This window comes from Pempheris klunzingeri, chromosome 5, assembly GCF_042242105.1.
Source record: "Pempheris klunzingeri isolate RE-2024b chromosome 5, fPemKlu1.hap1, whole genome shotgun sequence".
In the NCBI taxonomy this organism is placed as follows: Eukaryota; Metazoa; Chordata; class Actinopteri; order Acropomatiformes; family Pempheridae; genus Pempheris; species Pempheris klunzingeri.
In genome coordinates this window covers 10,807,014-10,830,340 of record NC_092016.1, presented here as the reverse complement: position 1 = coordinate 10,830,340, position 23,327 = coordinate 10,807,014, and the positions used below count along the sequence as shown (strand labels likewise).

Genomic DNA, 23,327 nt, shown 5'->3' with positions numbered 1-23,327 from the left:
AAAATATTAATGGCGTTTCTGCACAGCTGAGGTTGTCTCTCACTACACACATAAATTAATCAGAAAATCAGATTTGAATGAGCATTTAATGGAGATAAAATACTTGTCAATAGCCTGCCCGCCCTCTGCTGTGAAAGTGTGTGTGTGTGTGTTGGCGAGGAGTGTGATGGTTATACATGTGGATCAATGGTCTGTGCTGAATGGCTGCAGTCGGGTAGAGGTGGAGATTTGACACGAGAGCTCTGATCAGCTCCAGAAGTTCCCACTGCTGGACATCTCGGACTTTTAACAGCAGTTGGCACAGTGATACATGGAAATACAACACAAGAGAAGCATGAGGCAACACTGTGCTCTCAAACATGGAATACTCAAGGAATTCCTGGCAGAATTCCTGGGGACATTTGTTTTGGTTGTAAGTAGTGTTTTTTTTTTCACAAAACATTGCAATATAATGCACTTTTACAGGCCTTAGAAGTTGTTTAAATTCTGAAGTCTTGTTTACATGCTTATTTCATTTGAGCGCTGAGCTCCAGACTGCTCAGGCTCATGTTCAGAAATGTTCTTGTTCTGTATCTGATGTTATGATTGAAAAGCGATTTAAGCCCATTGAACAGATGTCAGTGAAAGCCTGCTGTTCTCTTCCTCTCCGTTTGTCAGTTGTTTGGCTGTGGCTCAGTCGCTCAGACTGTCCTCAGTCGAAACACCCTGGGTGAGCCTCTCACCGTCCACATCGGCTTCTCCGTCGGACTGATGATGGCAGCCTATGTAGCTGGTGGAGTTTCAGGTAAATGTGGTTTCATGTGGCCATGGGGACTCATGCACCTAATTGTTTATTTTCACTCAAGTAGAACTTATCTCACATGAGCCACCAGGCCCCACTGTGCAGTGTTTGATATGGTACAATGAATTTAATTCACTTGCAATACAATTTAATGAGTAATTGTTAATGGATGTTATTGTGATGAGTGTTCCTTTCCACTGGGGATTGGCATCCTGTCAGATCAACTGGAAAATATGACATGTATGTATTGTTATAAGTTTGTTGTTTGCATATTCAGCTTTTTTTTAATCACTCCAGCCTTTATAATGACTTGAAATAATTCATAGTTAATGCAAACATCCTGTACCAGAACATAAAAAGAGTCTGACACAGCTTGCTTGTATCTGTTGTAATGAAAACATTGTTACTCATGAGGCTTGCAGCTTGTAATAATATAACTTTATAGCTTCCTGTCCAGCCATGTGCCACCTCCACGGCTCCAGTGTCAGCAGGAACGTGCCAGCTATCTGTCCAGATTCAATGAATGTGTACTGAGCATTGATTTGTTAGTGCTAGCGCACAGCCGCTCTGGGGTCATACATGACCCTGGGCACTAAATGTCCTGCAAACCCCATTGATCATACATTCATCTGCGTATGATAGAGAGCAGACTCAGTCCAAACGAGACTGCTTCTCTCATCTGAGCAGCAGCTACTTCCAATTTTACATCAAAGGGACCAAATAGATTTCATGAAGACAGATCACTCACAGATTTCAAATATGTTTTCTTAAATATTTAAACAGCTTGTGCACAGCTTGATTAGAAAAAAGAGGTCCGACTAATGCTGCCTTTTGTTTTTTTGACGTAAAGGTTGAATTTCTAATACATGACCATTATTCTGCCTCTTTGCTTGTGAGCATACATAACAAAACCCTGCTTGCCCTGGGGGCCTCTCCCCTTCTGCTGCCCCTCGTAAATGTGACGGCCTCGCTAATGATGGAGAGCCTATCATGCCAGCCACCCCCACCCATTGCACCCCTCTTCCACTATGTGCTTTGTCTTCCATCCCAGGGGGCCACGTGAACCCTGCTGTGTCTCTGGCTATGGTGATTCTGGGCAAACTGAAGATCTGGAAGTTTCCCATTTATGTCATCGCTCAGTTTCTTGGTGCTTTTGCTGGAGCTGCTGCAGTCTTTGGATTATACTATGGTGAATACACCTGCACCTTATTCAATTACACATATGTATTAAACCATAACAGTTGGTGATGATCTCCAAAAGCTCGGTTTCTCCCAAACTTGAAAAAGAGGAAAAACTGGGAGTGTCATCACTCAGCTGCCGCAGTGAAAATATTTCAGACACTAATGGGTCCTACAGTTTTTACTATCTATTTGTCCTCCTCACAGATGCTTTCATGGACTTCACCAGTGGGATTTTGTCAGTGACAGGAATCAATGCTACTGGTCACATTTTTGCTTCATACCCTGCGAGACACCTGTCAGTCCTCGGCGGCTTCATTGATCAGGTGAGCTGTGGTGGTGGCTTTGACCCAATGACCTCTCCTCTGTTGTGCATTGCCACTCCCATTCAGGCTCTAAATACTGCGAAGTCTGGCAAATGCAGCTAATGCAAAATTGATTGCCCCATTTAGTCTGAGAACACCCCCACTTTTATTTAGTTTTGGGTCTAATGACCAATTTCCTGGCATTCACTGGAAGGTCACATCTATACTTAACACCATTTTCCATCTTTTTAGTCGGTGCAGCGATCCAAAAATAACATGTCTACCACCTTAAAACTGTTGAAAACCACATCAGGTGAACCACTGAGATAAGTCTAATCAGTGTGACTGTGCTTGTGGTAATGTTTCCTGTCTGTCTAACACTGGTGCTGTGCAGGTTGTGTTCTCTGAATACATTTGTTTAAATAACAGCAGTTAAAACCTGCATTTGAGGCATTAGGATTAGACTTACTTATTTTAGCGAAACATATCCAGATTACACACTTTGAAGGAATCATGATAACAAAGCAAATGTGACATTAATGCAACCACATCAATATTACTGACTGATCAACACTACATATCTCTACATATTTTATTCATTTAAAAAACATCAGTATAAAAGATATGTATACAAAGACATCCACATACTTTATATATAGACACTTTTACCTAAATACACTCAGATATACAGGAATGTAAACAAAGCAAAAGCTTGTGCAGCAGAGGTGGGAAGCTAAAAGCTTAAACTTAAGCCAAGAAACTGAGGGAAAGACCATCGATGAACCAGTGCTGTAACTGGGAAGCCACCAGTGTATGCTGATATGTTTTTTAAAAGTATGATGATGTACTTGCCTAAACTCCTGCAGGTGGTGGGGACAGGTATGCTGGTCTTGTGTATCCTCGCTATCATTGATGGTGAAAACATTGGAGCTCCCAAAGGAGTGGAGCCGCTGGCTATTGGTCTGATCATCATGGCCATCGGTGTGTCCATGGGACTGAACTGTGGCTACCCCCTGAACCCTGCCAGAGACCTGGGACCCCGACTGTTCACAGCTGTAGCAGGATGGGGGATGGAGGTCTTCAGGTAATTGTACAGCAGAGCGCCTATGTTACGTTTGTGTGATTTCTCCAAACTGGATCCTTTTATTAGATTTATTCATTTATAAATGTTAAGACCCGAGCTGCTGGCATAAACCATGGTGTTACATAATGTCACATGCGCTCGACAGATGCAGTCGATGCTTGTGAATGATCCGGTGATGGCCCCGGTGACTTACAGTGACCACTGATCCAGCTGCTTGTGTGACTGCCAGAAATGTATTTAACTCTTTCCTCTTATTTCTGTTTATCATTGGATGATTACAGCACTGCAGACTACTGGTGGTGGATCCCTGTGGCGGGGCCCATGGTGGGGGGCGTGGTCGCAGCCGTCATCTACTACCTGCTCATTGAGCTGCACCACCACCGCGACGAGCCTGAGAAGCCCCACGAAGAGGAGGAGGACGAGGAGGACGAGGAGGACGAGGACAGCAGTCTGAAGGACAAATATGAGATGATCACCATGAGCTAAAAAAAAAAGACATTAACCTTTAGGACTAAGTGGTCAGATTCAGCTGTTTTACTGTCAGACAGGTGAAGGACACCCAGCACAGCTTCCATCTGTAAGGACAGGCTTCCTCTGTCAGTGTGCTCTCTCTGGCAAACCCATTAATAGCAGGATAGACTGTAGTTACTCTTCTGATTGACTTTATGCTCTGCAGAGACAAGCTTTCAGCTCAGTGATGGCAATATTAGAACACTCGTGGGTCAAAACACAAATAAAAAAAAAACAAGTTTTGGTCTGTGCTGTGGATAGAAATACAGAAAACAAGCAATAAAATGCACCGCCTTTTAAAATACTGAACCTGTCAACCACACTGGTTAAGGACTCGTGCCCAATTTAACTTTTTATGTTTCATAAACACATGAAAATCTCAGTCCTGCGTGCTTAACGTTGCTAAGACTTTTCATGTATATGCTGTAAATACTGTATTATAGATATTAGATGAAAAAACACTCTCTATTTGGCTAGTCACTTGGAAAAAATTGGTACTCAATTAATAGTTTTACATGTCTTCTTGTAGGTTTGCTCCCATTTTCTTCGGTGGTTATATTATTAAACTTTTTTTGTCTACCTTATAATTTCTTTCTTCTTTTGCAAACCTCCTGTTCATTATTATATGATATTTGTATTTGACTCAGTGTTGTTTTTGTCTACATTAAAGTTTCTACAAATATCTATTTCATGAGAGATACTTCACTTCAGCATTTATCACTGAAAACTGACTTGTTGATGTAATTCACTTCTCAGCGTTTTACACCATTACCTCATACATCCTCATACATCCCTTAAATAGTTGTGTAGGCTTCTATGTGATAAAGTGGGAGTGCACGGTAACAGCAGCCATGAATCTTTTCAGTAAACCTCACCAGCAGAACCACAGGAACATTTACTGGTCTAAGATTAAACACCTTCCCTGACACAAGAGATGGGTCATTTGTGTTTAGTTGTTTGGACTGCAGAGGATGATTACACCTCACAGTGTGAGCAATATGCTGTAAAATAGTTCCTCTATGAGCTGATTGTTCTAGTTCATGTTCTTATTCATATAAAAGATGAGTCACAGTGTGGTGTTTGACTCCACTTTAACTCCACTGGGAACCTCAGGCAGTGACTCCACTGATGGAGAACTGATGATCTGAGAGGAATGTGGTCATACATTAACAAGTTAAAGTCTAAGTGTAAGGAAGCCTCCCTTGTGGAAACTCTTCACACCTTTGATCAGTGGTGGAAGAAGTATTCTGACCACTTACTGAGATAAAGGTATAGATACCACAATGCTTATTTACTCTGTTACAAGTTTTACTGAGGGATCATCTCCATACTACATACAAAAAAGTAAAATTACACATACAATCCTCCTTCATTGAAAAATCCAGAAACTATGAACGTGCAAATGTTTTTCATTTCAAATGTTTATTCTCAGTTTCCGTGAGCAGAAGTACATAACCGCATGAAATAAAAAAAATACTCATATGGAGTACAAGTATGAGAAGAAACCGCAGCAGAGAACAACTACAAGAAGCTGCCAGATCCTCAGTGCTGAGTGAAGAATTATCTGATGGACTGAATTAGAGCGTGGCAGGATGAGTTTATGTGACACCAGCCCAAGGGTCAGAGCACAGATCACATTATTGTCCATGCCAGTTTGTCATGTATACATTGCATGACTGCATACATGGGGCCGAGAGGAAAATCTCTTTGCATAGACTGACTCGATAACAAAACATGTGCAGGTGCATGTGATTCTCCCTTCCCGTCTCTCACCTAGGCCAGGCTTTGAATGATGTGGGAATACGTTCCTGTGCTGCGTCCGCCTGCTTTGAAGACTCACTGAGAAGGAACAGTCCTCTGAGAACTGGGTCTGTAGAAATACATTTCTCTGTCTTGTCTCTGTGAAATCACATGAACAAGTTCAATGTGAAAAATGCGGTCTCTCCAAAGCTACTGGCATAGATGGTTTTCTTTAAATTGTGTGGACCTATGAATTGGAATCACTTTGTTGCCTGTAGCTTCTTTGAATAAAAGGAAAAATAAAAGAGTTGATAATAACAGAAATTCCTCCAACTAGCAGCGTATGGCATTGATAGTCGCTTTATGTCTTGCAGTAGCAAATGTTTTCATAAGAGAAACTAATTCTACGCAGACGGACTGAATGGAGGAACCTTGAAAATCTTGTGGACATTATCTGATACAGGACAATGAACTGGGAGTTATAGTCTTTGTTGCCACTCTGTTTCCATTCTTTATTTTGCAGTGGTCAGCTGATCACTGGAGCCAGTGTTAGCTGCCACTCAGCTCAGCCTGGGTGCCCCTCAGCAGACCACTTTTACAATCATGCTTTGTCACAGCACAGAGAGACAAAAACTGCTCGCTTATCGGCTGTGACGTCAGCTCCTTGCACAGAGCTGAAGCTCTAAATGTGGAATATTGACCAGTGTTCGTAACATTGTCCTCTCTGCTGGGACATTGTTTTAGGCTCAGAGTGACATCAGCGTGAGGAGAGCTGTGAGAAAATAGACCTCAGCACCAGTAATAATGACTGTATGAACTTACTGGATACAACTAAGCGAATTATCAAGAAAATATTGAACCTAAACTCTTGCTGTTGGTGACGGTGCCCGTTCAGGTCACACCCAGCGACTGCAGCTGAGGATCCGCATTGAAAATCAATAGCAGGCCACATTCCACTGCATGTGCACTTTCCTATAGTTGTTACATCATCAAACACGAGGAAAAAGGCATCAATAAGTATAGTATTTAACAAACACACACACGGTTTATACTGAGAATTAACAGCTTGCTAGTGGAAAAGGTAAATAAATGTGTCTGACAAGCTGCATTTCCTTCAGCCAACATCACTCAAATAAACAGAGCGATACGGCACCCACACACTATTTGGAGTTAAGTTCCAAGGTTGAAGTTGTCAGTGATCTCTGAGGTACTCCTCTGTGGGAGCAGAGAGGACGAGAAGCTGTTATGTGGCTTTGTTGTGCAGATGTTGGTGACTCACATGCTGCTCCAAAACCTCTGGCCCCCCGACACTTCGCCCACAGCAGCTGCTCCCTCTGCTGTGGACGCCCCTCTACTGCATTCAGCAATTATACATTTAAGATACAGGAAAAGGCTCCCAGACAACACCAGAGGAAAGGCAGGAAACACCACTCTGAATACAACATTAGTCATCCCGAAGTCTCCTTTTTCTTTTAAACTTCACACTTCTTAATCATGCTCAATTTAAAGGATTGAAGGGACTTTTTACCACAAGGCTTCTGTATCTCTAACTAATCCCATCTTTGGTGTTATGGGTTTTTGCACACACACACTAACACAGCACAAACAATTTTCAGGTACTTCTTTTGTTAACAAAAAGTGATTTAAAATGAGTTGGGGGACTTCAAAGAAACAGATTATATGTAAATAGAATAAAACAAAAATGGGAAAGGCATCCTCGCTGAATTATGAATTTATTAAGGCTAGCTTTTGGTCAGGGACTTTTAAACATGAACAGGAAAAAAAGTGAACCCAGAATCTGATAACGACGGTGTTGATGCCTGAAGGTGTCCGACCGAATGTTTGCCTCAATAAATGAACATTTTATTCGCTGGTACAGGTGAAGCTCCAGAGAGACTGCACTTCCCATAATGTAACTCATATCTTTCAAACTCAAGCTTTGTGTTTTACATTTTTAAGATTCAAGCTTGATCTGAAACAACTCTGATGACATCATTGGGGGTATATCCGCCTCCACAGCCCCAGAGGGCATTATACAACTGTTTTCACAGGATGAGTAGTTCTCCTTGTGATGACTAATCTGATCTCAGTATGTAAAATGTGTGGAGTGCCCTTTTAAATTCCCCCACATTTAACGCCTCTGTATGCACAACTAGATAGAAAAAGGCAAAGAGCGCACACATCACAGACAGTAAACAGGGGTCTATTTTATTTTGAACGAGTCTTTTAATTAATGCATTTCAAGTACTCCAAAAATTACATCTCTTTGCACAATACAATTTGAAATCTTTTTTTTTTTTTAGTAAAAATGTTCAAAGTGAACAAAAATTTCCGATACTGTATAAAACACAGTGAACATTAAAATCAGACAGTAGTATTACTTTTTAATCTTGTGTTCTTTCGGCCTACATCACCTACAACATTTCAACTCAATTTGGACATTTTCAGTGCACGTTTATCTAAAAACTTTTACCAAGACTACGAAATTAAAAAGAAAGTAAATTTACAGGCATTATTCTTCTGCTCTTCTACCGAAACCATGCCACAGGATAACGAAGACAAAAATGAGAATGTAACATTAACTCCATCACCCTGAATTGTTTTTACCATTGATGATGGTGGAGAAAAGTATCATAAGCAAACTCCATTTCAACTAGCACATATAAGAACATAAATAACTTAGAAGAAAGGAAAGTTTGTCACATATGAACATCTTTGAACAACTTACTCTGGAATAAGAATACAAAAAATGAAACAGATTTATCAAAATGTAATTTTCATTTTCAAATGAAATGCAAATTTTCGAAGTACTGTACAAGTTTACATGTAAATTTTCCAGGCTTTTCTAGGTGTGAACCAGCCTAGAGGATGAAATTTAAAAAGAGCTCCATTTTGTACAGACATGAGAGGTTATAGCAACTGCTGACCCGCCTTATTCATCTGCCATTTGAAATGAACTGTTAACTGTGAGACGCGTTACATTTAATGTCCCCTCCAGAGCACATGTGTGATTATTACAACCATCGAGACAGTGTTGTAAGTCATTAGTTGTGATTAGTATTGCATGCATTCAGAAATAATAATGCCAGGATAAAATGAAGTTAGAGCACTAGAAAAATGTCCTTTGCCAAACGCATAATGCAAAATATCCGAGCTTTTTCTGTCTGTGCCAAACATTTCGCCCACTTGCTGAATCTTACTGGTGGGAAAAATGTTTGCACAGTAAATCACGGGATTTAGCATATCACGACCAGATTATCAGATCCTTTCTATTAGTGTTATCATGTCACCATTTTCCAAAGTGTCCCTCATGCTGTGCTGCAGCGAGGGGAGGAAGAAAACACCTGAGGTCAAACAATCACATCTCCTTCATTTCTTCCATTTAAAAAGTGGCTCCAGAAGCTTTGTAGGTGCTTGGTGTATCTTATAAAACTTGTGCACAAAGATCAGCTGTATAAAGTTTTATGGCACGCTGATGTAAACTCACACTGACGCCTGCACTCATGAGCTCTTAAGGGGATTCAGTCTGTGAAGAATTCTGACCAGGAGATAACTGCGGGTGAGTTGTAAAAGAAAAAACAAAAAACAAAAAAAAATCAAAAATAGCCGCTTGTCTCCTGTGAAACTAGTGAACGCTGAGGAATGTGTGAATAGTGTGACAATACTGCTGTGTTACACTGCTCCTTCCACTTGTTTTAAGACTAACATTAATAGCTGTCAAAGGAAATAGTGTTGAGTGACATACAAATATTACAGACCTTGGTCAATTAATAGTCACATTTAATAAATGTGTCTGCATGCCCACATTGAAAAGTTCTTAGATTCGCTATCTGAAGAATAATAGAATGATTTAATCTTACTTTTTTTTGTACATCCACACCGGAGTCATTTTTAAATTTATTTCCACACTCATGTAAACTAACTCTGTAAAATGATACACTCTCAATTCTAAGCTAAACCACAGCAGCCTTCACTTACCCTCGTCTTCATATCTGAACAGGTAGAATCATAATCAGCTTCAGTTAGTGGTTATTCATTCATCGTTATCAAAAACAAATGGGTAAAGACAAAAAAGGTGTACCAAACTAGGTGATCTTCCCTTTCTGTTCCTGTGACTCTTTACCTCATCTAGCTTGATACACAACATGAGCGAAACATGTTAGCAAGACAATAAAAAAAAAAAAGGATGAAAAAAAGGGACCTTGAACAAAGAAGGCCTGAAAAGTGAGATATCGTGACCTTGCTGTTCAAATTCAAAATCTAGCAACCCAACGAAAGTGAAAGAGATCCACCTGATTGGACGACTGCGAAGAGAACCTGATGGCGTCAAATCCTCGACAGCAACGTCCAAGGAACTCATCACAACCGTCACTCCTTCAATTATGTGTTAAAGAGTCCTGAGAGCACTAACCGAAAAATCAAAGAAAAAAGTGAAGAATTACACATTTACAGTAGAAGAAATAGTTTGTTTTCACTTATGATACACTAAATATGTACAGTCACATGCAGAAGACCGTCTGCACGAGAGACCGGAGCCTGTGTCTTTTGCCGTTTGACATGTGTAAATCACAAAAGTGCCGCAAATCCTCACTGAGTGTCTCTCATTCCTGGCTAGAATGGTGAGAAAAAAACAGAAGGAGGAAAAAAAAAAAAGAAAAAAAAAAAAGCACGGAACAATTCACCAGCAGCCACGGGTGTGTCACTCAAGAAGACGTTGCAATAGAACAAAAAAAAAAAACAAAAAAAACACACATCACAGAATGTACTAAAGCTACACATGATTCCTTAACTCCTTGGCACTCCTGAAAAAAGAAAAAAAAAAGGTGGAAAAAGATGCTAGATCACACTGCATTGGAAATGGCTGATGGTCGAGTCCACTCCACAAAGAGCCAATCGAGTTGCTAGATAAGTGTTTTTCTCTTTTTCACGTGTCTATTTTGTCTGTAGATGGAGGATATGATGATGACTAACAACCATGTCAGGCTTTTCTTTGGATGGAGTGACGCTTTTGTTTCCCACTGTAGGCACAAGGAGGAGCCAAGGCATTGGGGGGAGGGGGGCGGGATGCAGGGTCTCAGCGTCTCATCTGGCCCATCTGATAGTTCTCTCTGGGCTGACGGTGGTGCCGCTGGGGCTGCGCCTGCCGTTGAGGCTGCCTCTGGGGTTGCCGCTGGCCGCCGTGCCCGCCGTGGCCGCCGTGTCCGTGCTGGTGGGAGTGCGGGTGCTGAGACTGGTGCTGCACCTGGGAGTTAGCGTGCTGCTGCGCTCGCCGCCTCTTCAACGTGCCTGTTGGTGGGGTAAGGCAGTTAATTTAGCTTGTGAAAAGACAGACTGTGGGTTTACTCCAAAGAAAATTGCACCTTGTGACACTCTACTGCGGCCTACACTGCGATAACAACACTCTTGTGAGTTCATTGCGTGTCACACTGTGAGAGATGAAAGGTAAATTTGTGGTTGCAGTCTGTGGCAAACTGGATGACATCAATTAGGATGCATGTCAGGGGATACAAGAAAAGGCCTGGTGAATCGTAGCACTAAAATGTAAAACAGAATAAAACAGTTTAAAGTTTTGACTACGTAAGAGAAAATAATAGAACTACTAGGAAAAATTTGAATTAAAGCAATCATACAGGTACGAGGTTAAGGAAGCACATAGAGAGGATGAAAGCAGCTTCGTTCAGGTACAAATTGGGCCTAATTTAAAGATTAAAATCAATGCTGGGTGTTGAAGCCTGAAACTGCTCTCGGGGAAAAGCTTCACAAACACCCTGGCAGATATAATCTACACTAATGATTGCATCTAAGTAGCGGCGATCATAATATTTCCCAACAATTTCATCATAGATCTATTGAGGCAAAACGCCAGCTACCGTCATTTCAGTAGTTGCTGTAAGACCAGGTTAACGTACCTTGAATTCTAGCTGTTTAGATTAACCGAGGAGTGTGAACACATATCTTTTTCCAAACTACGCATGTGGCTTGACAGATGCAACAAAAACAAACACACCCAACAGCCCTGCAGCTACATGAGAACATGTCTCAGAGAGAGTGGCAGGGTACTACATCAGGATATAAAGAAATTCATCCATCCATCATTCACGCATGACTTCAGGCACACGGTCTGTCAGCTAAATGGCCGAGTATTTCTGAATAAATACAAGTTGAATTTTCTATTGTATGATTGACTTTCTTTGTGAAACTCTGGACTCACCTGGAAGCGGTTTGGGAGGGGGAAGTTTAGGGTTACTGCTCGGTGTGTGCACACTACAGATCTTGATGAAGCCAGCCATGAGCATGATGAGGGCAATACCCATCAACAACACTGCCCACCAATGGGCCTGAGGACGAGAACGAAACAAAATCAGGCATAATCAATCCAAGAACACCATAACACCATAACAATTACTAATAATCCAATCAGAATCATGAAGTTGATACGTACCACAATCCACTCTGCAATGTTCTCATAGAGCTCTGGGTTGAAGATGGCCTTCTTCAGCCTGGCCAGTGGCCCGTCGGCATCCACCAGGCGGCATTTCATGAAGACGTCACAGTAACCCTTGAAGTCGTTGCAAGGCGAGCCGGCTGGCAGCGTGGTTACTTTCTTATTAAAGAAACGTGCGAGACGCTCTGATCCTGTGCTGCTGCATGTGTTGGGATTCACTGTGGAGATCAATCACCGACAGTCAACACAGTTCAAATGACAAAGACGTGACCTAGAGCATATTTCAGAAAAACACTGGTTAACCAGGTTGGATAAAAGGTAAATGACTCACTCTTCTCCATGCAGCACACGTGGCAAAGCTCAGTCTCATCCTTGCCGTCTTGGCTGGCACAGGTGCACGCCTCGAGCCCATACTTCTCACAGATGGAGCCGGAGCAGCCCTGCAGGGGACGAGCATGGGGACAGGCGAGATCAGACACTGACTGGTATGGATGTTAAGTTGCTATAACGACCATTTTTACAGGTGTCAAGTCTCCAGCCACTTACTCCGTTGAGGCAGACTTGAGTTTCTCCGTGGCAGGCAGTGAAGTTGGCCTTGGGCTCAGACGTGGGGCACTGGGCACTGACTCCGTTACACATGCCATGGTGAGCACACTCCGATTCCTCTCTGCACTTTTCATTACGACCCTTGTAAGAGCAGTCAGCAGTACAACAAGGACCCTGGCTGGGACTGTTGGGAAAGACAAGTGTTCAGTCAAGACTGATAACAAACAAGCCGGCAGATCTTTCTTATGAAACATAAAAATAGTCAGGCAAACAAAAAGGGGAAAAATAACATCCACATCTACCTGCAGACTTTGTTGGGCTTTAATTTGCACTTCTTGTTGTCAGGCTGGTTGGCGTCGTAGCAGCACTGGTCCCTGCACTGATCACTGTAACCACAATCGCACTCCTCTCCTGGCTCCACCAAACCGTTACCACAGATGGGCTGGCCAGACTCTGTTTAGGGAGAAGGAAAAATAAACATGGAGTCTGGTCCCCAAAAACTGGAACATGCAGTTCCGTACTTTGACTTCTTGTACTGAGGGCTCAAAGTGTATGAGAAATCAGACGTTTACTATGAAAAATGTCTCATTACAAAACAAAACCAAACAAATATTGTTCCCTAGACAATGAGTTGCAGCGATAAACGATGAAAACTAAATGAAATTGTTCAAAAGGAGACAGACCCTTGAGAGAGCTGCATTAAATTCAAACACTCAAAGGCTCTTCGCTCTTCAGTTTCTTTGAGGAAGGGCAAATTTTTAAAGCAGTACATGTGTACCAAGAGAGACGCTGGCATGGGGTTCTAAAAGCGAATGTTTTCGCAGTCATATCAGCTCAGACGGATATGCGTGATACTAATGTGGAAAACAGATTAATCTTTTTAGGCATGCCAATCATATGGTTAAGTAATGGAGTAACTTTTAAAAAAAATCTTTTTGTAATGCTGCTGATTTGACAGTTAATATGTGTAACATTTGCAAACATATGCCAAATACTGTCAGTAAAAATAACACTTGGACAAATGCCATGATTGCTTTTCAAGGCTAATACCAGCCAATATATTGTGTCATCTCTAGTTGCCTGAATTAAGTCACCAATTACGTTAAAGTGGGGTTAAAATCTCCCAAACTAATCAGTAAAGGGAAAGCAGAATCGGAACAATATTGTGATTTGAGTTTTAGATAACTGTCTGGAAAAAACTTACAGAAACGTAAAACGTACCGACAAAACAGTTGCTTCTCTTTTTCTCCAGCACCTGGCTGATGTTTCGCACGCTACAGATGGAGAATTTATTGTTGTTGAGCTTGTCTCCGGATGTAGCTCTTGCATACATGATATAATTGCCTTTCTCTTTCTTGTCTTGGCTTTTGGATTCTCCTGGGGTGCACTCAGATCCAGAGTCGTGCTGAGAGCAAGACAGAAGAAAAAAAAAAATATATATATATATATATATATATATGACAGGTTAAAAGAAGAAAGGACAAAGTGTATGAGCCTAATTAATTCATTCTCACTCTACATGAGTGTGGTACATCTAAGTAACTCACCGGGGAGCCAAAGTTGTGTCCTACTTCATGTGCAAAAGTGATATGGGAGACTTTTGGAGGTACGTGGGAGGCATAGTTCTGTACGGTGATTATACCAGTGTTGAGAGACTTCTTTTTTCCATCCGAGTACAGCTTGCTTTTTTCACAGATGCCTCCCGAGCTCCCTGGGAATTAAAAGCACAAGCTGGAACAAACCTTCTAAACCACAGCTACAAAACATGAATGATTTTGCTCACTGAAAAGGGAGGGGGGGGGGGTCTGATTCGTGTCATGACAACTTTGTCCACATGACATAATGCCTACTACTACTAAACATGATGAGTGTAAGGCACATTTTTTTGTCTTTTGTTTGTTGGAGACACATGCCCTCGCAAACTAAATGAAAGATTTCAACAGAGTAAGATTTTCAAATTAAAACTTCAAATTAAGAATGTAGCACAGAAAAAAACTTTTATTTCACTGCACCACGTCGGTAACAGAGTGCAACCCAACCTTTGGGAATTATGGGCATCTGCATATTGTCTGGGTTGATATTTGAAGCTGCAGTTGGTTCTCATAAGACTCTGAATCAGTCAGCATTTGCAATCCCAAATGACACTTTTTCTTGTTGCAGCTGCAATGTACAATGCAGATAAGCCACAATGAACTTATGCTGCAAAGATCAAATGTTATTCTACAATAATCTCATATTCTACCAAGACTGAGTGTCCCAAACGATAATGTGCCTACAACCTAATACAAAGAATATGGTGCATTATACATAATGCTTAAAAATTGATGTATTCATATCTTGCTTTAAAAATAAGACAGATTTCTTTTTTTGCAGTTGCTGATGAAAGATGACACGCTGAGGGTGTTTCAGTACCTGAAGGGGCTCCGACCCAGGCCAGGCCCAATACCCCGTCATCAAAGTCTCTGTCCGTGAAAACATAAGCCAAGCAGTAGTCGTCATGGTTCTGCTCAGAGTTAAGCTCCAGGAACTTCTCCACCCCGATGTTGGCAAAGCGGAAGGGGTTGGACCTGTCCCGCTCGTCACTTGTGGTGTTTATCTACACAAGAGAACGATGATGAGGGAGGAAGTGTCCAAATCTAAAGTGTACACTTAAAATCAACACAAGATTTAAAAATCAGTGCATGACTTACCCTGATCCTTTTCACCATGAAGCTGATGTTACGAATGCCCATGAAGTCTGTGCCCTGATAGATCGCATCAATGGCCTTGACATGACTGGAGATCTGAAATAAGATATAATGAAAAAGCTTTACTGCAAATGTCAAGGCACAATAGTGTTGCAGCACAGTTTCCTTTACAGCCAGCCTCTCTACAGAAGGAGCTCTCTGCTGTGTGTAAGTGAAAATAAAGGGTGCATGAATGTGAAAAATAAATTGGCTTCACTGGTGATTGACAGAGGTCAGATGTGAGGTTGGTGACATACACGGATACGCTAAGCTCTGAATGTAACAAATCTGTTACCTCTCTGCCCTTATTAGCAAAGATCAGTGTATAAAACATTCAGCTAGCAGTTTCTCATTTTTAGTTGGCACTGACTGTCACTTTCGCTGGTTAAAATGACGAACCTGATCAGGACAACCCCACAAGTACCTGCATTATCAGCTTGTATAACCAGTTACCCAGTAAATATCACTCTTTTGTCTGCATAGTGCAGACTGTCTGAAACAACTGTGATTTTGTTTGTTTCTCTGTATTGTGTGCAGTCAGTAGTTTCACTAATAATAGACTAACAACGAAGCATCCAAAATTAGACATGTTTACTTGTTCATTGTGTTTTTGTGGAGAACTAATGCCACTTTTTTGCTGAATTTCAAAAAGGTATAGTTTGAGAAAAAGCTTGTAGGAATTCTTGTAGAGGCTTGGATGAAGCGATTGATATCACCCTCATGTCCATACAATAAATATGAAGCTTAGCACAAAAACTGGAGACAGAGAAACAGCTAGCCCAGCTCGATCCAAAGGTAAAAAACTACACCTACCAGCAGTGCTAAAGCTCACTACTTAACATGTTAAATCTTGTTATTCAGGGTGGTTTTGAACTTAAACTAAAACTAAATTTCAAACAGGAAACCAAGTTTTACTGTGTACAACCACAATTTAAAGGGACTTCTTTATGTTTGTTGTTGTGTTACGACTAGCCCCCTTGCAGAGTAAGAAGAGTTATTACTCCAACACTAATTAGCCTGAATATTTTTACATGCTACTTCTGGTTAAAAATGCGCATCTCCATCAACATCAGACAAAAGCACATACATGTACTTCTAACAGCACCAGAGTGGCATGTGTCTAGTGAGTGGCAGTGGGTGTGTATTACCTGAGCAATGACAGCCTCTCTGGTCCTGTAGTACTTGAAGAAGAGGTGGTCAGTCTGAATGAAAAGCTGGCAGGTGTTTTTCTCAACCTGGGCCATCCTCTTCTTCCTCAGCAGCACGGCGTCATTAGAGCCGTCCTCAGTGTGGAGCTCCTGGTGTGAACAGCACCGGAGATGGAGAGTAAGAAATAGATGGCTAAATAAAACATATATAACATTTCCATCCAAACAGTGGCTAAATAAATAATGTCTGGTATTTTTAGGCTGTGGGTTTTTTAGCAGCAGTATGCTCATGAACTGCAACTCTGCTGAGGAACATGTACAGTATATACATGTACATAGAAGAATGTGGTGGGGAAAAAGGAGGAGATAATAGGAACAAAAGCACAATAAATGGCCATTAACAGGAATGTTTTGGTTTGGAAAACATGTATTGAAAAGAAACATCAATATACATGAATACAACTAATAATAGAAATATAATCAAACAAGGACATATGTCATTAGCAGCTAATATTTTTGTTTGGATTGGAAAAAGACGTACGACACGAGGAGTTTTTTTTGTCAGGGTTAACTAATGTTTAATTACTTAACAACACAGTATCCAAGCTTACTTGTGTCATGTGTCAATGAGAAGTGATGCGTTTCATATAGTTTCAACGGGAATAATCGACATTTACTATTTTCGCTATTTGTTGTGCATTTTCAGGAGTGCGTTAACATCCCCTGAAAATCTTTCATCGTTTTTGCTGACATCCAGTAGCTTAACTTCTCACCCTGTTGCAGCGATGTGCAGGCGTACTTTAAGACACCGTGACATCACTGTTGGGTGTGGTTACAGGGGCACAGAGCACCCTTTGGACCCATCCAGACCAGAGGTCAGAGGTCAGACAGGCCTGAAAAACTTTACGCCAAAGAGGACAGAACATTTCTCTTCAGCCTGGTGTTTAGTTGCTCTTTCAATTTCAAACACAAAACCAGGCATTACTGCATACAGCCATAATTAATACAGTGAGGTGTAAAGCTTTACGACTATAAACGACTATATTCTTTTCTTGCTGTTCATATGAGCAACTAATTAATTGTGTACACATCCATTAATTGAGCTGAGAAAGGCTATTCTCACCAGTCAATATAATTAGGAAACATGACATTTTTCCCAAAAGGCAAATGATCTCTTGAAAAGACACTGTAAGGGTCTCTTGTGGTGTGTGTGGTGAAGTTCACCTTGGGTGGGCCCTCTAGGGCAGAGGCTTGGTACTTCCTCATCCTTTCAAACACTGTGCTGTCAGCACAGCCTCCCTCTGGGCCGTACTTGTGCGGGTAGTCTGTGTGAGAGAGGTAGACACAACACTGTTAGGATTATGGGAGACAATGTTAGCTACTTAACCCCCTGGGTCACTCTATTTGTGGTGCTATTCATGATCAGCTAATGGCTGTACTTACACGCCACTTGAGCTTAGCTTTGCTATGTGAGCTGATACTTCCCTTTCACTCTCATTAGCGATTCCTCTCACATTTCTGTTTAATTTGCCCCTCAGCCATATACTGCATGTACACAGTTGACTTGAAATTACAGGGTGCCAGTGTAGTGCTCTGAGTAAGCTTGGTGCCTACTATCAGTACCAACATAGTAAAGACTGATAAAATGAGCCTGTAGCTCGAGAGAAAGATTGTGTTACTCAGCTAATGAGCACCGCGGGTATCTCTGCTCCCTGGAGGGCGATCACACCAGCCTGCCTCCATCAACTCAGCTGTCCTAACCTTACACTTTCCCGATCACACATTTGCATATGTGTGCATCCAATTACACAGACACGATGATTACAAAACAATGGCCTGTCAAAGTACTTGTGCAGCTGATGTTGTTGGACTCACGTATGTCATCTTCGTGATAGATGACTGAATGGAAGGGCACGTCTTTCCCCCCCAGGTATCTCTCAGCAGGCTCCACGTAGTAGGTGCCGTGGTAGCTCTGAATGAAGCCCTCAAATTTACCATCCACGATGGCGCCATGAGTTAGGGTACCTTTCTCACCTGGGAATCAAAATCACAGAGGTAAGAGGATTCACAAGATTGGGTATTTGTTTTTCAGAAAAACACATGCTAGCGATTTGAAAAATGCCTTTCTCCATGTAACATCAACACAGTGGTATTAAAATGAGAAAGGCAGTCTTACCATAGATTTCTCCAGTGTAGATATGAGAGGTATCAAATGGAATCTCTTCTCCTGAAACATCCACCTTCAAATCTTGGGCAAACAAGGTGGTATCCCTCTTCATTCGTAAATTAAAATGCCTGCAATCAAAGAATTCAATCTATAGTCAATGGGGAAAACAGATGATACTTGAATGTGATAATACAAGCTTCAACGTGGGACAACAGCGTTATTTATAATTCTAGAAGTTTGTTTCCCTGATGTTCCAAAACTGTCTGCTTGTATTATTCATATCACAGAGTGTGGAAGTGAATTTGGCCTCTCTTTGGGAGGTAAGCAATATTCACACGGCCTCTGAGAAAAAGGAAAATGCAAATGAAAGAGGAATATGGGTGAAAGGAAGGGCACGGTTTGGCAGAGAGAAAGCATCTAAGCTTTTTTCCGTTGCAGAGAGGGAACTGCGGTCTTCATCTTGTATGAGAGGAAACAGAAAATAAAGGCATCTTGAAACAATGCCGTTTTTGGTTGATCAAACATATGACAGGGAAACAAAGATGTTGCAGTAAACCTTGGGTTTCATGTAACACATTAACAGTGCTCTTATTGTATGCTCACATTGTGTGTAGGTTACTGTTCTGTAGGTTAGGCACAGCAGTGTAATAAACTGTAAGGAAACAGTAAGGAAACAGAGGTCTTTGTAAAATTAAGATCAGAAAAATATGGTCAAACTTGACATGGTGGCACAGAAATCTGGTCATATTTGTGTGCAGAACCTACTGAAGCACAGTTGTTTTGTGTTACGACTTAATCTCGGGGGGGGGAATGTAAGAAACATTAAATTCTATCTGAGAAAACACAAAACCAGCAAGCGGATGGTGGATGGGCTGCTGCAAATTAAATGTAAGAATTGGAGTTGTGTCGCTAGCTTTGTCATGAATTCAAGGGACAAGAAGCTGACACATTTCTGTTTTTCAAAGGAACAGACATCTTCGTTCCGTATGCCTGTTTGCACATCTCTTATCGTTTTCTTCCCTATTAAGCAACATCAGAGTTGGAGAACAGCAGGCCCTGCTACAGGCAGGACGAGAAACAGCTCTTGCCAAGCTCCCAGCCAGATGGTCTTGACTTTGTCACGGGGAGTGAAGACACTTTCTATCACACAACACCACCTCTTCAAAATGCTGGATGAAGAACCATAACAAGGACTATATGTATCCATCCATCCTTCTATTATTCTTCCTATGACGTGAATGGATTCCCACCCAGGTATCAAATACACAGAAATACAATAGAATAACCTGATTCATCACAGGGCTAACTTAACATGCACCTGGATTTAGATTGTGACAGGAAATCAGAACAATCCCACACTAGGGCTGAAAATAATAATTATCTTCATTTTCAATTAATCTGCTGATTAAATCTTCTAAAGCAATCATTTAATTTTTTCGGTCTACAAGTGTCAGAAAATGTCTGTGACAATTATCTAAAGCAAAAATGTCTTCCAATAGCTTGTTTTATCCAACCAACAGTCCTAAGACGAAAAAGTATTAGTTTACTATCACACAAGGCAAAGAAAAGCAGCAAATCCTCACAACTGAGGAATTAGGGAATGTCTGATATTTTAATTTAAGTTAAGTTAATTTTCCGTCAATAGACCAACAAATTGACTATGGAGACCATACAAATGGCTGGAACCAAGGCTGAGATTTAAAATTCATCCTTACTATGGAGCCAGTATGATGCAGCTGACCTCTGACCATGATTTCTTAAAACAGGATTAAATGTAAATGGCTTTCAATCGGCTGTACTACAGCTGACCTAAACCTTAAATCACAAACAATATAGGCATAAACTTTGCAACTAAATAGACAGACAGGTAAATAAAGAGACAGAATTTCCCTTCAGGTTAATATCTGAAAAAGCTGACAAACCTTCCATGGGCATGAAAGTCTAAATGAAGGAACTTGTCTTCATGAGAGAGCGCTCTTTTGGCCCTCTGATGTTTGCTGTACACAAGCTCTGTGTCGTAGGACAGGCCTTCATAGTGACGGATGTACTTGTTCAGGGGGTTTCTATAATGTCCTGTGTGAAGAGAACAGAGAAACTCGTTATCTGCAAAAACAACGAAAAATACAATCCTTTTGAAACTTTATGAAATGCAGATACTTAAAGAATCAAAGTAGTTGACCACACTGCCATCCCAAGTGTATAAATACAATCTTTTTCTGCTTCATTCTAGCTTGAATGTGTAACTGGACCAAAACAATGTGTAAAAACGTCCCTGAGATAATTTTACAGGAATGAAAGATTATGAAAAGGTAAAAGACGAAATGTGCACTACCAAATGTAGAAAAAATACCAACATCCACATCCATAAGTCTGTAGTAGATGTGATATCACAGTGTGTCTGTCACATCAGCTATTCTTAGCAGATGGCTGAAAAACTAGAACTCTTGTTTTGCGTGCTTGGCAATATTGTTAAGCATTAAACACTCACTTTTGAGCCCTTCAGGTTGGTGGAGTATAACAGCTACGTTTCAGAGTAAATAAGTGAGGCATGGTACATGTTAGGATAATTTAGGTGCCCAAAAATGGATGATCAGCCAGATATTTGACAGGCAGGATTAAATTGATGGAAACTGACAGCAAACCAGGGTGGCCTGTGTATTAAAATTCAGCTAAATCTATTTAAGTCAAATGGATGCCAGTTTTGGAGCTGTGCTTAACAACAGCCCCCAGCGTCACAGCATTATTATTTCGCCACCAGAAGAGTGGGTGGTGGGCTCGAAGGAAAAAGATTCTCAAGCGCCTCCACCCATTTCACCAACTGCTTCACACTAAAGAGCAGTCTGACAAACTCAATTTCAAGAAAACAGAGTGATTTTGTTTCAGCCATATGAGAGAGTTAGTTTTTCGATGTTTAGACGGCACACTAAGCTTACTGGTGTGTCTGTAAGATCACGTCTTTGCCCTGTAATGTAGCACCTAAACCAAAAGAAAGTATTTTCAGTAAATGCAGTATGTGTAATTAGTGCTGTCAGATAGGTAATTATTATCTGACTTGCGAGCCATAAATTACAGGACTCAGTTCAAATATGTAACAACGATGGGGATGTAGACCAGGCTTCAGCTAGTTCTCTGCTCACATGCAGTATGAAATATTTAGGTGCTAACATTAAATTTTTCATTGAGGTGACTATGAGAAGTGAGGGCCATGACTATTCTCAAGTATCTTAATTTTCTCAAAGCTTGCGACAAATAAGATGAGAAACATTGAGCAAACACAAAGATGCCGGATTCCTACATTTATTTCAGTGATCACACAAATACACCTGAATTACTCAAACACCAACAACAGATTGACTAAATTACACGGTGAAGCACAAACACATGCATCCTTTAATGATGATTTTCACCACGCGAAAAGACATCATTATGGGAAAAAGTTGCATTTGCTACTTTTGACAGTTTGACAAGGGGTCCATCTTCAGATTAAAAATCCTGACACATATAAATATGGACTAAATAAGTGAGACTTCTGCAGAAGTAAATCCGAGTGACATTTCGCTTATTATATTTCGCTGGTATGAGACTTAAAAGCAAACATAGCAGGTATAGGATCCCGTAGGTACATCGCAAAATACAATACAGCATTTTACAAACGGGCATTATTATCATAGCCACAAAAAATAAGAAGCAGACAAACAATCCCTCTCAAGATATTGAATCCAGAGTTATTATAAGTTTTAAGTATGTTACATAGAGAATATCGAGAACACCATAAGATATAACCTGTTACCAACACAGTAAACTAAATTAGGCAAGCGAGCCGGAGAAGTTGTGTAAAATAAATATCAAACGATGACCCCAGGTGTAAGTAACATCATGTCAGAGGCTAACTTTATATTTTCTGACATAAATCGCAACGCTAGCGGCTAAAGTGTTAGCTAGTACAAAGCTAACGGTCCGTTAACCCAGTCGGCAGCTCCGTCTTCTCATAACAATGGCTGTCGGCGCTATTCGCACGATAACAACAAAACCGACTAAACCTGACAACAAAAACGGTGACAACACGCAGAAATAACCCACCGATATCGGTTCATTTCAATCAACTGCACGGACCCGAGTTAGCTTTTGCGCTATGCATCATTTCTTAGCTTGAAGTAATACGGCAAAAAGGGTGCAGTCCTCTTCATAACAAGCAGGCCCTGCTGATCCCTCCTGTTAGCTAGCGGGCTATCAGCCTTTCTGCTCCTCTCTGCTTCGTGGATTCAACACTTACTTGTGCGGTTTTCTCTCAAAATGCCCCACTCACCTTGGGTGTAGTTTAGCAAGTACACGAAGAGGAAAACTTTAAGGAGAAGCATCTCAGCCAGATCCATTGTTAGAGCATTGATGCCGTTTTCACTTTATTGTCCTACTTAGATAGGCGCAGACGCCCTGTGTGTTTATTGCACCTTCCTCTCATCGCCTCCTCTCTCTCCTGCGTCATGACGTCAGACGCAGCGCGGCTCGGCATCCCTTCCCCCAAATGCATCCATGATCCAGGCCTGCATACATCACAGTCCGCCCAGGCACAGCACTCACCAGGCCTGGGTGCAATGTAATGCATGCAGTGTATACATCTGCCTCCACCATTACAGGCGCATTAGAAAAACTGGGAAATTATATCAGAGTTGCTTTTTAATTCAGTGTCAACATCATC

At 41.2% G+C, this 23,327-nt stretch overlaps 2 protein-coding genes across 2 annotated transcripts; one reads left to right on the top strand and one right to left on the bottom strand.

The window, feature by feature from the left end:
• Positions 1–310: 310 nt before the first annotated feature.
• On the top strand, positions 311–3,835 carry LOC139201017 (aquaporin-9-like). The gene is made up of 6 exons (XM_070830219.1): positions 311–412; positions 658–784; positions 1,833–1,970; positions 2,168–2,286; positions 3,132–3,349; positions 3,631–3,835. The coding sequence occupies exons 1-6, from the start codon at positions 311–313 to the stop codon at positions 3,833–3,835; spliced, it is 909 nt and encodes a 302-aa protein (XP_070686320.1).
• Positions 3,836–7,808: 3,973 nt separating this feature from the next.
• LOC139201609 (disintegrin and metalloproteinase domain-containing protein 10-like) lies at positions 7,809–23,056 on the bottom strand. Its single transcript, XM_070830974.1, has 16 exons — positions 22,938–23,056; positions 20,554–20,704; positions 18,641–18,759; positions 18,340–18,498; positions 17,689–17,789; positions 16,465–16,614; positions 15,281–15,373; positions 15,003–15,186; positions 14,138–14,301; positions 13,812–13,995; positions 12,893–13,043; positions 12,591–12,774; positions 12,376–12,484; positions 12,042–12,262; positions 11,811–11,937; positions 7,809–10,885 (listed from the first exon to the last, which is right to left on the bottom strand). Exons 1-16 carry the CDS (start codon positions 23,002–23,004, stop codon positions 10,674–10,676), a joined length of 2,376 nt encoding a protein of 791 aa, XP_070687075.1. The 5' UTR covers positions 23,005–23,056; the 3' UTR covers positions 7,809–10,673.
• Between the last annotated feature and the right edge of the window lie 271 nt (positions 23,057–23,327).